The sequence below is a fragment of the Xiphophorus maculatus genome, chromosome 22 (genome assembly GCF_002775205.1).
Source record: "Xiphophorus maculatus strain JP 163 A chromosome 22, X_maculatus-5.0-male, whole genome shotgun sequence".
Lineage (NCBI taxonomy): Eukaryota > Metazoa > Chordata > Actinopteri > Cyprinodontiformes > Poeciliidae > Xiphophorus > Xiphophorus maculatus.
Window position 1 is genome coordinate 26,685,523 of NC_036464.1, and position 17,322 is coordinate 26,702,844.

A 17,322-nucleotide genomic window follows, 5' to 3' on the forward strand; every position below is an offset into this window, starting at 1 on the left:
CACAAACGTCTTCATTTTGTATTTAAATGTCATGCTAGCTGCTGCTAGTCACGCACCTAGCATCACGCAAAACTTTGTCAATATTTTGCTAATGTTAAAAAAAAACACAATTTCACAATTGCGGTGTTTCCATTTCATAAGAAACACAATTAAAATCCCACGTGAATAAGTTTGTTCACGAGCTAATCATTAAAAACATGCTGGGTCATCATCCTCCTACTACTTCCTGTGGTCTTCTTCTTCATGGTTGGAGCCAGTGACAACATCCAGTTGTTGATCACGTGACTCATGTGATGCAAAAAAAAGTGTTTCCATTGCAGGTTTGCGAGATAAACCAACTCCAGTACTTTTTCAAACTTTTCGTCGACAAACAAGAATATTTTTGAAATTGGGATTTCCATTAGGCAAATTTATTTTTGAAATATCAAATTGCACAAATATATGGCGAATGGAAATGCAGCTACTGTTAATTGGAAGGAATATCATCCTTAAAATTAAAAATCTGAAATGCATGGCCAACATTTACTCTGATAAAAGCTGATGCAACTGATTCCCTTCAAAGTCACCTGATATCTGGTACGTTTTTCAGAGAACATTAGTGAACTGCTCAATCCATCATGCATAAAAAATTATGTTTCAAAAATCTGGCTCTTATGGAAGAAAGTTACTGTTGATTAAAAACTCATAAGAATTCCTAAAACGTTATGTGAGCAGAAAAACTCGTCCCCTTACACACTACCATCGCTGTGTGGGCGAAGCTTTCCTTCAGCAGGGAGAGGAAAGTATTAACTCAGGAGGAAGCTGAATAGAAATGCAAATATCAGATCTGTCTTTGTAAAGAATTTTGATTTCTGTCTGCTTTTCACTTATTTTATGTTTCTCTAATCCCAATAAACGACAGTTCATGTTTATAATATGACACAAAAGTGAGAAAGGTGACAGTTCAAGGGACATAAACACTTTTACAATTGTATTTAAAGATCTACCTTTCCTCTGACACGGCTGTGTGGCGTCGACAGAAACGATCTGAAACCTCTCGGGGAGAAAATGTAAACCAAACAGCGCGTGTTTATGATCACAGAGTGAAGATATCTAAAAGGGATGCGAGGCTGAACTTTTTTCGTTCTCTTTTTAGTGTTGCCAAAATTCATCGTGAAAGTAAATGATTGGTTTAAAATGCTAAACGGGAGACGTCGACTGATTTCTGCCGAGGGAAACGAGCCCAGCTGCGTATTCCCGCCACGATCCCACAGGCTGCACACCTGAGGCTCATTTAGAGCGGGATTGCGACTGATGAGGATAATTATCCATCTTTTTATATATATATATTTCTTTTTTTTCCAGACATGTGAATCAGTACTGGAGTGTAAGGACTCCAAGAGGCTCTGCATGAAGACAGATAGACTTTGTTTTCTGATTACATTCTCCTTAAAATGACTCATATTCCACCCTGGATGTGATATTTAGGCAATGATGTGGGATTTGTCTTGGGGAATGGCAGCCTACAGTAACACCTGTAAGGGCAGAACTGCCGGATGGGGAGGAGGGTACAGGGATGGGTGGTGACTCTGAATGGGATGAAAAGCCGCTAAGGGGTACGGACCGGGAGCGTCCAGCAGCGGGATGGGGGAGGAAGCATAGAATGAAGGTGGGAGAGGTGGAGGGGGCGGCGGTGGAGGTGGCGGAGGAGCAGGGGCAAGAGAAGAGAGGTGAGGGGAGAAGGGAGGTAGGAAGTGGGGGTATGAGGAGAGCGGGAGGTGTGATGGAGGTGGCAGAAGGGAGAGGTTGTGCTGGATGAAGGTGTGGTGGAAGGAGAAGGAAGAGGAAGATGAGAGGGACGGCTGGAGGAGGAGTGGAGCATGGAGGGGGATGCAGCGTGGGGGGAGGTGAGGAGGAAAACACTGCCTCTTCTCTGAAAACAGATGCTCCAACTCTATCCCTTTCCTCCTCTCCCGTTCCTCCTTCTCCTTCCTCCTCACCCACTCCTTCTCCCACTCCTCCCTCTTTCTCTCCAGCCGCTTCTCCTCCTCTTCCTCCTCCCCCTTCCTCTGCCTCTCCCCGGTGTGTACATGTTCTGCTTCGTTTCTGGTGCTGGTGTTATTAGCAGTATTACTGCTGGGATTACAATCAGGATTACTGTTGAAACCATGGCACTGACCGCTGTCAGTTTCAGTCTGAAGAACACCCTGGCTGCTCCCATAACCACCGTCTGGACCAGAGAGGGGGGCGCTGTCGTCACCCTGTGCTTCGGTTTCACCCTCCTCGCTCTGACAGCTCCTGACAATTTTATCGACAGAGTCACAGCTGCGACGAAAAGTGTCATCAGTTGTGCTTTGACACTCTGTTTTGGTGTGCTTGTCTTCACGCTGACAAAGGTTGTTGGTGCTACATCTGAGGGTACCTGTTAACTGTGCACAACCTAATGATTCTGTTTTGTTCAAAGTACAATCAGGATTCCGGTCAACTAAATGACATCCTTTGATAAAAGTTGTATCGTGATCACAGCAGACGGCAGAATTAAGTCCATCATCCCTGATGGACCGCTCAGCTCCCTGTCGGTGCGGCATTGAGGTGTTACAGGTGTGACAGTCACTGAGTTGTGTCAATCCTTCAGAGCGATCACAGTCAAACTGTCTGCGGTCGTTAGCAGTTCCATGACTCTCATCACAACAGCAGGGCTTGTCTTGATGGTCAGAACCGCAGCTAAGTGGTTCCTCGTCAGTGTTGGCGTTGTGGCTCAGGGGCTGTTGGGTCTTACAGATTGGGTGGCAGTCTGTAGGTATGAGCTGACAACAACAGTCCCCTCTGTCACTGAGGTCAGAGGTCAAGCTGGCCTGTTTTCTTTCTTGCCTCTTGAGTAGAACATTCATGAATCTCCTCAATTGCCTCCTGCCTCGTCTTCGTTTCTTCTTAGGTGCCACCGGCTCAGGAGATCCTCCCTTCCTCTTTCTGGACAATCCTGCAAGCAAATGAGCGGGAGGGGGAGCCACTTCCCCACAGGCCGATCCGATTCTCGGCTCTGCTTCCAAACAGCACAGGCTCTCAACTGTCGTGGTGCAGCTTTGTCCTGCAGGTATTGTTTGTGTTTGACCACATGCTGCGTCTCTGGAGGAAGCGGAGATGGGGCTAATCGTCGGATTTCCTACCGTTTCTCCATGAGGTCTAGGAACAAGACACATTTCCTCCTCGCATGCAGCGTCTCGACGGGGGAAAGTAACACCGCTAATCGCTAGCTTACACGTGTTTTCCTCAGCGCCTCTTATCTTGCCGCTCCTCGGATTCCTTTGCTCCTGCCCGCCCTCCTTCTTCCCCGCCTGTGCGTCTTTGTGGATCACTCCCGTCCCTTTGTCATCCTCGGCAGGGCCGGGTGTAATTGCGGGACAGCGTGGTGTCTCCATAACAGACTTGGGGACGTGGCTAATCACAGAGCAGCATGCTGCACTCCTGCAGAGGAGCTTTCTGAGCCCTGGGCCCCATCCGGAGACTGATTGGTGGGATTGATGCTGGCTGGCCTCCCGCTTCACCTGCACACACAGCTGGTTACACCGATTACACCGATTCATGGGAAGATTACTTAATAGCTCTCCCCTCTTCTCGTCATTTCTACCTGCCCTCTCTCGCATCATCTGATCCCTTCTCATCCTTTGCTCCTCTTCCCTCGTCTTCTTTTCTCTCCCTCCTACCAGCTGATTTGCAGTGAGATTACTTAATAGCTCTTTATCTCTCCTCTCGTCTTTTATGTTGCCCTCTCTTTTCAGCTTCTCTTCCCCTTTCCCTTCAAACATCTGACTTGCAAAGAAGGGACTCATTATCCTTCCCTTTTCCGAGTCTTTTTTATCCGCCTCTCCTCTTCTTTTCTTTCTCCCCCTTCTCTTTGTTCCCCTCCCCATTCCTGCCCTCCTCCTTCTCCTTCTCTTTGCTGCTTTTTGAAGGCCTGGTGCATGGTGGCATTCTGCAGAGAGGGGAACAAATTTTAAAGCATTTTCATCATGGCAACTGGAGCGGCCCTGGATTGCGTCGCCACCATCACAATGGTCGACAACTTCCACAGGATTTCCCGCCTGTCCTCCCTCTGCCTCTTCTCTCCTTTCATCTATCTTCTCTTCCTTTCCTCCCTCTGTATCTTCATGCCTGTCTTGGCAGTCGGGTTGTTTGATCACAGATGGCTTTATTCTCTCCCTCCCTTCCTCTAGTCCCCCTTTCTTTTCTGTGCCCCCTTTTTTGGCCTTGTGATGGGCTCTGAAGTCGTACAGTAGAGGGTTGACACTGTAGGAGATGGAGGGCGATGTCTTGGTGTAGTTTACCATCTCTGTGGGCCAGAGAAGAACCCTGACTCTGTCACGGCTCAGAACCTGACAGAAAGGCTCTTTGGGACGATCTGGATTTACAGGCCCTGATGCGTTGCAACAGGTTAATGAGGGGAGGCTTGATTCTTTTGGACTCTCATTTACGACACAAGAGTCAGACTTCTCTGGATGATTTGTGGCAGAGGTAAGCAGGTCTTCACCTTCTTGATGTGTTGTCTCTTGATGGTGGACCTCATTTTCTCTGTGTGCTGAGTCGGTGCTGATGCTGTCAGAAATCTGTTCTGGTGTGTCACTGTTTAAATAAAGATGAGCTTCAGTCCCACGTTGGGCTTCTGTCCCATTGTCCTTATGTAAAGAGAGCTGGGCTCCACTCCCACTAATTGTCAAGTTCTCTTCTCCAATCACATTGCGATTGCATGAGGAAACCTGGGCATTATTCCCAGGCAGTCCCAAGGGTCCTTTGTCAGTAGACTCAGCAGGCCGGAATTCAATCTTACTGTCCACACTGCACTGGTTTCCAGTGTCCCAGGCATCCACACCCGAACACACCAGAGACTTTGACCCCTGATCAGTAACTTTCTCCCCAAGGCTTTTTGTCCTTTCCTGATTTGCCACACCTACTTGTTTCCCTGGCAACCCCGAACCCTGTCCGGCTTGGATGAAGACCGCAGCCGATTGGTGCAGGAGGACGCAGGTCCGCTTCGGCAGGGAGAAGGACACGGGGCGAAGCCGGTTGGGGGCCGACAGGGCGTGAGCCGTACTCATCACCTTGCTTCTGTTGTCATTTGGGTTCAGGTCAGGGTGCTCGCAGGATTTTGTGCCAGTGGCAGCTGTTGGGACATCTATAGGAGTCATGGCGTTACTCGTGTAACAACGAGGCGTCAAATGCTTGTAGAAGTGATTTGAAACGGTACAGTTTGTGTCATCAGGGTTTATCATGTGGTTGGCGCTGAGGCGGCCGCAGTCCAGATGGGTCTTTTTGAGGATGCAGGGTTCGTCAGCAGCAGCTGCAGAGTTGTTTGCATCCGTTTGGCCGTACGCCCAATCAGTGTTGCTCAGGAGTCTGGACTCGAGTGTGGGATCGAGGGGGAGGAAGGGTTGGATCAGCTGGGTCTGTGGTTCTGAAAGGGAGAAGAAAATAGAGGGTTGGTACTGCTGACACTGCTTATATTTACATGCAAAACATAACTGGGTTATTTTTCTACTCCAGTAATTAAAAACAAAGTAGGAAAAAACTCTGTGGCATATTGGGCATTATTTTCTAAGACTTTGTATACAATATTCCGATCATGCTTTCAAGATTTTCTGTTTTATTGTTTGGATGATTTACTGCTGAACAACTGAAGACAAACACGCACTACATGTGTTTGCAAACACTCATCTTTGGAATGATGTTCATATTCAATTTGAGTCTTTAAGGATTAATTTGACCTTTGGCTTTAAAGCAGGGCTTTTGTCTCAGTTGGCACTGAGACAGCTATTGATGTTGATGTTGATTTTCTAACTTCACTATGAACAGTGATGGAGTTTAGGTTAGTTGTTCTTGGGTTATTCCTGAACACTCTGACGACTTTCCTTCATTTAAAGGTGATAGTCTGGATTAGATCATTGGTCCAAACAAAGCAAACCTAGATCTAGAAACTTAGATAAAACATAATATTATGTAATATTACGTCATCCAAGCTTATGGAATGGACAGCAACCTATTTCCTATGGAAAGTTATAGAAAGCTATGGAAAGAGTGAGCTGGCATCAGTCAACTAATTCATCTCTACGAATTCACTGGAATTGCTGAAGGAGCTTGTTAATGGCTGCCATCTGGGGGGTTTCTCTAGGGTTAGGGTATCCTGGTCATTTGACTCGAAAGTCTGGTTCGTTTGGGGAAGTGTGAATGAGTAATCAAACTCTGATGTGGACCAATAAAGCTAAGTCTGGGTTGCCTGCAAATCTAGTTTACTGTTCGGTTGAAGTGAAGTCTGGCATGGTAGAAATGCATATGTGAATGTCAAGTGGACTGTAGACCACTCCAAAAGCATTCTGGGTAAATACAATCAAAACTAACGGGCAAGTCTATAGCTAGCAGTAGAAATGGCTAATGAGAAATCCTACATTAAAATCTGATACCACTCCATTTTTGTTTGCATTTTGTGAAGAAAGAAGTTGCGTTCAGTGTCTTCTTCAGAGGTTTCTGAGTTGTTTCCTTCAGTGGTTCTTGGTATTACGCCTCCACCAGGTGAGGAGGTGAACATGTTTTTCAAATGTCTGAGATTGTTTGACACATTGCTTTTGGTCCCCAATAGAACCAGGACTACTGGACTATCAGGTGTGAAGACATCCTAATATTCATTTTCTATAACCATTTTAGTGCGCAGCAAACTCCCAGACATGCATCTGTCTGCAAACAGGTGTGTTAAATGACTCAGACAGATATTTCTGGGCAAAGGTATTAAAATGACCCACAGCTTTAAAAGTTATCTGTAATGTGCCTCTTTCTTATGCCGTGGACACAGTTTATAAAACATTTGGGAGTTTAAAAAAGGCGAGCCTTAAAATGACAGTTCTCTCTCCTTATTGTGAAAATGCAAATTCATTCAGCACTCAGGCAGACAGCCGAGTTTGAAAGGAACTGCCCAACTTTTCAGATGGCTTTGACTTTATAATGAGAAACCTGTACCAAATGAGGGGTGACACATTTTTCAGATCAGAGGATGACAGTTGATTGTTTCTCTGAAGTCTGCGTTATGCTTTCTTAGTTTTTAAAATGCAGCCATTCGGCACACAAAATCCACTGGAGATGGACTAAAGGGATCTGATTTCAACGTTTGTTTCAGAAGAAACTCAGACAAGATGACAGAAAATAATTCAGTCCAACAATTCCTCACAGACTAACCCACTTATATGTGAATATATTTTAATTATGGACCTAACTTTAAGCAATTCATTTTTATAAATCAATCCTGCAAAGGAGAAAATAAACTTAGTTTCTTTTGGGGTAATATTTCTACCAGCTTTACACATCTAGCAACTGACATTATTAATGTGTCACTGTAGGCTTGATGTTTGCAGTAGCTGCGTTTCCATTGCAAATGGGCATAAAACTTTTTGATATTCTGCTAATGTATAAAAAACACAATTTCCAAATTGTGGTGTCTCCATTAAATAAGAAATGCAATTAAAATCACACGTGAATATTCAAGCGCTAAGTCATTCAAAAACATGCAGTGCCATCATCCTCTGGCCCACAGGTTTAATCTTTTAGTCTCGTCTGACCAGACCATGTTCAGCCACATTTTTGCCAAGCCTCTTGCATTCTTTCAATAGCTGTCTTCCACCTGCCACTGTTCCAGTAACATCTCTAACATGAGAACCTTTATGCTTGAACCTACAAGGAAAGGTACTGAAGCTTGAGCTCCAGGTGCCATATATATAGAGAGAAGGTGGCAATGAAGATAGTGGGGGTCATACAGTATGTTTAGAGTAATGAAGGTAAATATGAGAAGCAGCCTGTCTGTTTTCTCTATCCTATAAAAGCTCCCAGTGACAGTGGCACAAGTTTTTTGGAAACTATTTTAATTGCTTTGATTTCCCCCAGACTGACTGCACTGGTCTATTAAAATGGGCTCATCTATATGGGCGTGTCCTCTTTTGATTCATGTAAGTCTGTGTATCAGAGTCCTTACTTGAAATATCTCACAGAGGCATCATGACAGCAACATCTGTTACATTTTCAGCTGCTGTGGTTTGCTTTCACACTGCTCTGTGTCAAACAAACCGAACACTGGGAGCAACCTGTTCACCTCCTCGCCTGTGGAGGCGCTACACCAAAAACCACTGAATGAAACAAGTCAAGAACCTCAGAAGAAGTCACTAGGGACAACATTCTTCTTCACAAAATGTAAACACAAATGGAGTGGAGTCAGATTATAGCTGTTGTAAGATTTCTCAGTGTTTTAGGCAAAAGACCTCGAGCCATTTCTCCCACTAATGCTAGACTCACGTTTGTTTTGGTTGTATTTACCCAGAATGCCCTGCGCTGCAGTCCATGTCCTGCTGTTGGAGTGCTCTCCGGTCCACTTGGCGTTTACATATGCATTCAAACTGCACCAGAGTTCATTTCAACCGAACTGAGACCAATGTTTGTAGATGAACATTTTTTGGTTAACATCAGAGTTTACATCTCCCCAAAGGAACAGAAGTTTCTAGACAAATGAACTAGAGTTCAATTACAGAGGGCCAGACAGGTCTGGTGTGATTGCACTCTTAGATACATATTGGAAAAATAATTTTATAAAAACATCTTCTTTTTTTGTTTCCCAATTATGTAATACTTTGTGTTAGCCTCTTAAGGGTTTAAGGTGACAAGATGTCAAAGAAAGTGTTGAAAAGTTAAGAATTTCGTAAGTCACTGTATAATTTCTGGTACAGTCTGGAGTAATAATTTGGTATAATATTTGTATTTAAATGACATCAGACCCTTAAGCTTCATTACCCAAAGGAAACTGATGATCATAATCATAATGTGACTGGGATATTATGGCCTTTAAATAAGTTTCTTCTTTGACTTGATGGCCATTAAACAAGGAAATGAATATGGAATCTTTGATGTAAGAAAGTTAAACCATAAACATTTGGGAAACCCTTGAAATGACGAGGTTGTATCTAAAATGCTAATCCTGCATTCTGCAGTATAACTCCTGGACGACTGACCTGAATTAAAGTATAAGTTTCAACCCTGTCCTGGTTATTACTACAAATGACATGAGTGAGTTTTTTTTTAAAACAGACAATCTAAATTCTTTATTTAAAAAAAAAAACAACAACTAGAAAAATGTATTTAAATACAGTCTGAATTTAGTTGAACGGATCAGGACTAACTTAACGCTGCAGTGACTCTTAACATTAATTTCCCTCCCTGCTGAGATGCTTTTCAAATGGTCAATAATAAAAACATTTTTGCTAATTTCCTGAGCGAATTCTTTCATCTGCGTTTTTCTCCTGCTGAATTGAACTTTTTTTTCTCTTTTTTTTGGTTTGAGGCTCTTTAACGGGGGCTGCTCCTTCCAAATCCCTGCAGCATTATTTCATTTTCTGTATAATTGCCCAGAACACACTTTTCTTGTTATGTTGCATCGGCCTGCTTCCTCATCTTCATTTCTCTCCCCATTTCATTTCTTGCTGTCAACAGACATAATTCAGCAGACCGCACGCCGGTTAATCCCTCAGTATCAAGAGTGATATCCTCATCACCGAAAACCAAACACTCTCTCATAAACTATTTAAGCAGCCCGCCACATGCCTTTTAAGCAGATAAGAGCTCTTACTTGTTGCCCGTTCAGCGCCGCTCGGATGAAAAGCTTCCCAGTTCCGCTCGACATTTGGTTGGGGCTGATTCGCTGGGTCGATTGCCACTGTGGTGGACCGGAACATCGGACCAGAACCTGGAGCGCTGAGGAGAAAAGAAGAGAGGAGAGGATGAAGACGGAGGAAAGATAGTCCAAATGGGGAAAGTGAATCAGGGCGATTGGAGAAGGTGAAAGTTGAGGTGAAAGGAAATAAACAAAAACCAGAGATAAAGGAAATGACATAAATTTAGAAGAGAGGACAAAAAGAATCAATAAAGAGTTAAGAATGAACACATTGAGAGGAGAGGAATTAAGAAGGACAAGAGGAGACCAAAACTAAAATCTAGCTGAAAGAACTTTATCTGTGCCTCTCTTTTCTTCCCACTTTGTGCTAGAAGCCGACTGGCATTGTTGTTGAGCTGAAAATGGGAATGACAGCCGATACTGAGACTATTTATATTCGGTGAGTGTGTGCTAAACACTGTGCGCTTGGTCAGAAAGGCTTTACAGGCTTCCTGAAAATCCATATGAAGCTCCACCACTTACATTTCCTTTTAAAAGGCCTACACCATCATTTTTTAGAACTTTCTCTGTAACTGTATCCATGCAGGTAATTCATAATAGTTATATTCATACCTAGGTCTAAAAGTGTGATTATGGAAATAATGTGGACATATTCAGTTTCTGAAAAGCAAAAAAGGGTGTTGAACGCAATTATTTGATACTACGAACAGAGCAACATAATTGGGCATCAGTGCATAAAAGAATGGCCACACAAGAAGAAAGTAGTGATATTTATCTTTAAATTAAAATGTGTGTTTATAAAGTGAAGGTTTATATCGTCTCCTCCCTGTAATTTACTACAGGAGAGGATAATCACCATTCGTGACAAAAGATGTAATTGACGGAAATAGTAGCATTTGCGTAGATTTGGTCATTTCTGGTTTGGTTCTGCACTTCATTGTTACTCTAACAGCCTTTACATTAGCCGGACATGCAGTGGTTGGAAGCAGCTGAAAGTCCAACTTGTCTCCACATACCAGGTTCCTGTTTCAGTCACAAGAGTTGGAATGAACTCATAGGTTGATATCACTAATGTAATTTAACAAAAGGTGAAAACAGATAATTGACTTTTAAATGACAAACCAAGCTGTTTTATTTTTTGTGATTTTAAGACTTTAGATTTAGATTGCTTGTAAAATGACTGTTGATTGTGTAGAAAGTATAAAGTGTTTTAAGGACAAAGCTTCTGGAAACAAATACAGTCAGAAGTTTAAAGGACTTTTTGGTATAAGTCAGGGAAATAAGAAGAAAAAAGGGGGGTAGCGAGTTAAATGTTAGCAAACACAAAGCGCATACAACAATGAGGAGAATGTGATCTGTGGAGGGAATTTATGGAACTGTGTGGACAAAGACATTTTCATTGTAAATATGTTGACAAATCCCAATCACAAAAGTAAATGGATGGTTAACACTTTATTTGAATGGGTGTGCATAAGACTGACATGAGACGGTCATAAATATGACATAATGTTACACACATTATGGTGGCTTTATAGTTTGTTCTTGATGTTATAGATGGAAGATCAGTGGAAGCATTTAGTTTACTATCATACAGTTAAAGGTCAAGCTAGAATGAGTAACCATCTCATTTAAATTTTTATTATTTATGGGGTTTTTTTTTAGTTTTCACCCCAAACTACATGTATGACAACAACATCCTTCCACAGTAAAAACTGAAGGTTTGACCTGTCGAACACATTTGCTGTTCTGAAACAAGTAAAACGAAGGAAACATTGAAACTTAGAGCGTCTCATCTTCTACAGCAGTAACAGCAGTAACAGTTGGTGCCTTCAGGTCTCAGACTAACAGTGTTAGAGATGATGCAACTCAAAGACAAATTATCTTCATTAATAAGCAGCAGAAAACCTCAAAACGAAATCATATTACTCAACAACAACATATTTGGTTTTATTTTCATACTAAATATAAACGCAATATAATCTTAAATCATTACAAGTATTTATTTACATTTCTAATTCCTGCGGAGGAAACTTTCCTGCATGGATTAAAGAGGCTGAATGTTTTGAAGGTGTGTGCGGGGATTGCTTTCTGGCACGGATCAGCGCTCTGGTGGTGTGGGCGTGTTTGGGTTGTGACTCGGAGCTCGGATCGCGCTCACATGTGGCACCGTGTTCGCCGGATTCTGCTGCTGGAGGAACGCCAGACGAGCCGTCCTCAAAACATGTTTTTAGGAGGAAGCAGCCGAGTCCATGTTATGTTTCTGAACATGAGGAAGCGCTGATGCTCCAGACACACAAAGGCAAACGCATAAATCAGAGGTTATGATGCTTTTTTTTAAAAGATGAGTTTATAGTTTACGCTGTTTGACTCTAACTTATCTCATGTTTTGGTAGTTGACCTTATTTATAATTACAGTGTTGAACTATCACTGTTTTATGCCTTTGCTTTTTTAGTTGTTGAGTGTATTTACATACCATTATATTTGGTTTTCATCTTGTTGCATTTCTCATTCTTATAAATCTGAGCTATTTCATAAATCCACAATTCATTTACTAGCCTTACGTTACGTTAGCCTAAATACGTTGACAAAAATTGTCTTCATGTGCAACAAAATAAATATATGTCACATTTTCTCTTTAACGAGTGTCTGACTAAATAATAAATAAATCCTACATTAAATTTCCACAACAAAATGACACAAATATCCATAGCATTTATAATTTTTTCTCATCATTACTTTGGAAATGAACAACTTTTTTTGTTAAGTCGTTTTCCACAAACATCGACATCCCACTGAAGAAAATGGGGTGTAAAAATGTATTTATTAAAAAAAACAAACAAAAAAAAAACTAAATAAAATGTGCTTTTAAAATGAACACACAATCCTATTTTGTAGATATTTATTTATTTTTCAAATTACTTGTTTTTTCAGAAAAAGCTCCACAACATCTGCAGCTCTAATCACATTTAATTAAATTTTTTTACCTTATGAAAGTGGAATATCTTTGACTGTGGGACACATTTTACTCTGTTATTAATCTGACTCTAATAGATAAACAGCATGAAGTTTTGCAGGTAACCACCTCCTTCATTTCCCCTGCAGGAACAAAGGCCAGATCAGATTACCCAGGAACATGTTTACCCCACAGGTCTGGACTTTTGGTATCTAATGCCTTATCTCTGCTCATATTTCCAGAATTTCATTTTACTCATCTCCCAGTTTGAAAGCCTCGACAGTTCTGTTTCCACTTTGATTAATAAAGCTGGAGTAATTGATATTTTGTTTGCAGACAACATTTCGACCCAGCCATTCACTTTAAATATGACCTCTTTACAGTGTTTGCATTTGAATACATTAACAGGACCTGCTAACCTTTGTGGAAATTGTAATTAAAAGAATGAACTGTGGAGTTTGGCTTTCAGCATCTGTGGAGGTGGAGAGATTAACCAGACATTTTTTGAGGACATTATGTTATAATATGACAGACTTTAACTGCTGACATACAAAATAAAACAATCACACTTTCTGATGGCTTTAACCATTAAGTGTTGTCGGTTTATTCCAGACATTCTCAGTTGGATTCATCTCCGAACTTCATGCTCTCTGAACCGTTTGTTCACAATGTGATCCTAACAAATCCTGGCTGTCACTGCGTTTCAAGTATTGCATTAGAAAATGTTGATGGAAAAATCCGAAATAACCAACTCCAACCAAATAATAACCAAAACGTTTTTACGCTTGCTTGAGGTGATTTTTTGGCTTTTCCATAAAAGATCCCATCCACTGGTTGGGTCTGTGTCTTACTAGGAGCAAGAAACCTGGAAAATGTTCAGAGTCCAACCTTCCAACACAGAGGGGAGGATACATAGAAACCTCCACTTCCTGTTTATTACAGCCGTAACATCAACATCTCAAGGAATCACACCTGGCAGATTTTGCTCCAAACCAATACACTGAAGCACGCCTAATTCATATTTTTTTATTTGTCTTTATTACAACATTTTAAAAGTTCAAACATCCATCTGTCTGCAATTAATCTATATGATGTTATGTCTTGGTGACAGACGTTTTAATAACATTTTAATTTATTGAATGGGTCTGTAAATGAAACTTTGTTTTGCGTTACTTTTGATTGTTTTGCATGTACAGTGTTTTTTGTATAATCACATAAGTCATAAATCACTGGAAATATACAGAAATCTTTTGACATTTCTGTTTGTTTTTTAATAGAAAATGAAGAAATTTGAAGCAAGCAGATAAGAAAGGTTATGAGATTAATCTCCATAAATGTGCAAATTTGGATTATTTTAAAACAATTCACAGCGCCCGAGTTCCTTTTCGGAGCTTTGAGTTGAAGACCCTGATAGTGAGGATGTAAAACTCTGATGGCTTCGCCTCCTGAAGAGCGCCTCGCTGTTATTGCTGGTTTTGGTTCTGACCCGTCTGTGTCCTGCTGTGACATGTCAAAATGTTAGCGGTGAATTAAGGGAACTCCAGCTGCTTAACGGCTTAAATACAACCCAGTTAGACACAAAACATCTTGGGTTTTTTTTTTTATATAGTCTGTTTTCCAAATTTCAACAATCACAAGCCTTTTACTTCTGTCTTTGGGCTCCACCTCCTCATAAATACGTTGAATAAATGTTCACCTAACCTTTTCCGCCCGCTGCTTGGTGCTGAGTACATATCAAACATTTTTTCTCGCAGAAAGCTACATAGAAAGTGCGCTGATTAAAGCTGAGAAAATGCAGGGAAACCATAAATGTCAGCCTGATGAAATAATGGAGTGAATGCAGTGAGAGCTGCACGGTCAGGTGATTAGCTTGAGAGGATTTATTATTACAGGCAGTCTCTTACATTAAATATATGGTGATATAAAAGAACATTAACTCAGAGTTGCAAAGAAAAAGGGGGTTTTCTTCACAACGAAGCAACATTTTTACATAAGTTGCATAAAATATTCAAATAGCAGGCCAACATCTGCTGTGGTGGGAGACGGTTGTGCACCAGAAGAACAACAAATGGATTAAAGTATAAACAAAAGAAGTAATGGATGTTGCTCACCACTCTCCGGTCCGCCTCGCCTCACGCTGATGAACTCTCCTCAGCGCTCTCTCCTCTCGTTTCTCCTCCCTGCGCCTCCTCTGCCTCCTGCAGGCCAGCGCTCTGTAAAACTCCCTCTGCTTCAGCTCCTTCAGGCGCTGTGGAACAAACACATGTCTTACTGTTTGCTGTAAGACAAATCCTACATGCAGTTTGCTAACAAAGAGAGGTTGTGAGGCTAAAATACATATATAAAAAAATGTCTGTATTCAAACTGAAGCGTGAACATTTACCTTTTTCAGTCCATTGCTGACATCACTGTCTTTCTATTTATTCGTGTTACCAGTATCTTTATTTTTGCTACTTACACATACAGTAAGTCTCTATGTTAGTTATTACCACTATCACTGACCAGAACCACTCAGCCTCACACAGAATACACTCTGTAGCCTGTACAGAGTATTAGTACTGCATTAATGCAGCATATTTATCCTTATCATATCAGAGATACCCATGGATGCACAAATTACCCGTGGTGACTTCATGGTACTTGTCTTTATCAGTTTCATCAGATAGGGTCAGGGATATTGGTGTTCATGAGCTGAAGCACACAGCACACTATAGTATGACACCATCACACCAAAACTAATTAGCCAGCTATCAATCTAGCTAGCTTGCAGACAGACAGACAGCTATCAATCTAGCTAGCTTGCAGACAGACAGACAGCTATCAATCTAGCTAGCTTCCCAGGTAGCTAGCCAGTTATTTAGATGGCTACCCAGATAGCCAGCTGGCTACCTAGCTAACTACTGTTAGAGAGAAAATGTTACTTTCAAGCTGATGTGCAAGGAAAAGGATTTGGCATACTACCAAGATTTTTTTATTATTATTATTATTATTACTTATTCATTATTAGAAAAGCCATGAATAGTGTACAAAACAAGTCAGGCAAGAAAATTTGACAATATTACAGTTTTTAGAAAAGACTTTGAAAAGAATAGTTCTTGTAAATAAAAAAGAGGGCAAAAAACATCACACAAAACAAATATGGAATAGCCTAAGTATTATATTTAAAACAGTAAGGACTAAGCAATGTGTTGATAAATCATGACAGTTTTCTTATTTGTATTAGAGACGTTTTTATGTGATGTGGGATATTCAACAAAGTAGTTCAGAAAGAGCGAACTTTTGCTTTTTTTATATTTTTGGATTTAAGTTTGAATGTCATTTTACTTTCACTAAGATTTATGTTAATATATTTTCATTTGATATTTTCAATTGTTTTGTGGTACATAAGTAGGTTTTTTTGTAGAAAAATAAATATTAGCTAAAGGTTCTATGGGTTTTGTTGAGAAACAAAACTTATAAAAAGTTTGCACTTTATGTAAGTTTATGTTCCTCTTCCCCCTATTTCATATAGAACAAAATAATGATGAGCTGTGTTTTTAGATGCCTAAGATTTTATGTACACCATTAAAATTATTAGTAAATTATTAAGTGCAGTCGAGCCCCATCTGACAGATACCCAACCAGCTGCCACTGGTGCTCACTAAGTCAGCAGTCAGCTTTAGCACAGTTCAGATCAGCTTAATTCACTTACTGAGCTCCGTCTGCAAACCCACAACTACTTACACACTGTGTGTGTGCGGGCGTGTGCGTGTGTGTGTCACAGATAACAATGATAACACAGGGCTGAGTTCTCATCACACACAGACGGACAAATAGACAGCAAGGCGGGCAGTGGGAATGGCAAATGGACGAGCGAACAAAAATAGACAGACAGATGAAACACAGGCAGACAGACAGATGCAAGCAGGCAGGCTGGAAGACAGCTGCACTGGGGTTTGTTAACGCTTGCTGCTGCATGTAGCCTCTGCATTTCATGGATGGTTTGGATGTTGTGTTGGGGAGGAGGAGACGACAGCAGGGCTCACAGCAGGCTGTAAGCAGAAGCTCCAAATATCTCAAAGTACAATCTTAGAGATGTGAACAAATGACCACAAAGCAAACTTTTAGGAACTTTACATCATCACATGTTCAGGTTTCTTCACCAGCAGGAAACACATTCATACTGATTCTGGACTTTGTTCAAAGGGTAATATTGAAGTGGGGTTGGGTGGAGTATTCATTAGTTGTGAGTGTCCTAAATGTGGGGCCTGCTTTGACAAACGGCTAGTCAGAGCAGGCCTGGTTCCAAAGCAGACTCTTAAAACAAGTCCAATGATCCAAGTCAGTAAGGTTAGTCTGTTGCTCATTTGAGTTATTCCAGTTGAACAGTTATCCACCATGACTGTGGATAGCTGGTTTTCCTGTAACAGTTACTTGTTTCTCTACCATTTGCACATTGAGCAGCATACAAGCACTAAGACCAGCCTCCTGGTTCCCAGTGTCTATTTAATTACTTTCTTAATTGCATAAGAAAGTAATTGAGCAGACAGAAATCCTTTACAAATGTGCGCAACACTGTCAATATTCCACTGATGGCAAAAAAACAAAATTTTGCAATTACGGTGTTTCCATTAAATAAGAAATGCAATTAAAATCACACAGTTATGTTTGTTCAGACAATACGTCATTAAGAACCTGCTGCATTATCATCCTCCA

At 41.1% G+C, this 17,322-nt stretch overlaps 1 protein-coding gene across 1 annotated transcript in view; it reads right to left on the reverse strand.

The window, feature by feature from the left end:
• Nucleotides 1-244: 244 nt before the first annotated feature.
• Nucleotides 245-17,322, reverse strand: part of LOC102228912 — a 90,824-nt gene continuing 73,746 nt past the window's right edge. Inside the window, exons 3-5 of the mRNA XM_023328069.1 lie at nt 14,739-14,875; nt 9,629-9,753; nt 245-5,428 (exon numbers count right to left, since the gene is read on the reverse strand). Of these exons, the coding sequence (XP_023183837.1) occupies nt 1,503-5,428; nt 9,629-9,753; nt 14,739-14,875 (4,188 nt within the window). The 3' untranslated portion in view covers nt 245-1,502. The remainder of the gene's footprint in view (nt 5,429-9,628; nt 9,754-14,738; nt 14,876-17,322) is intronic.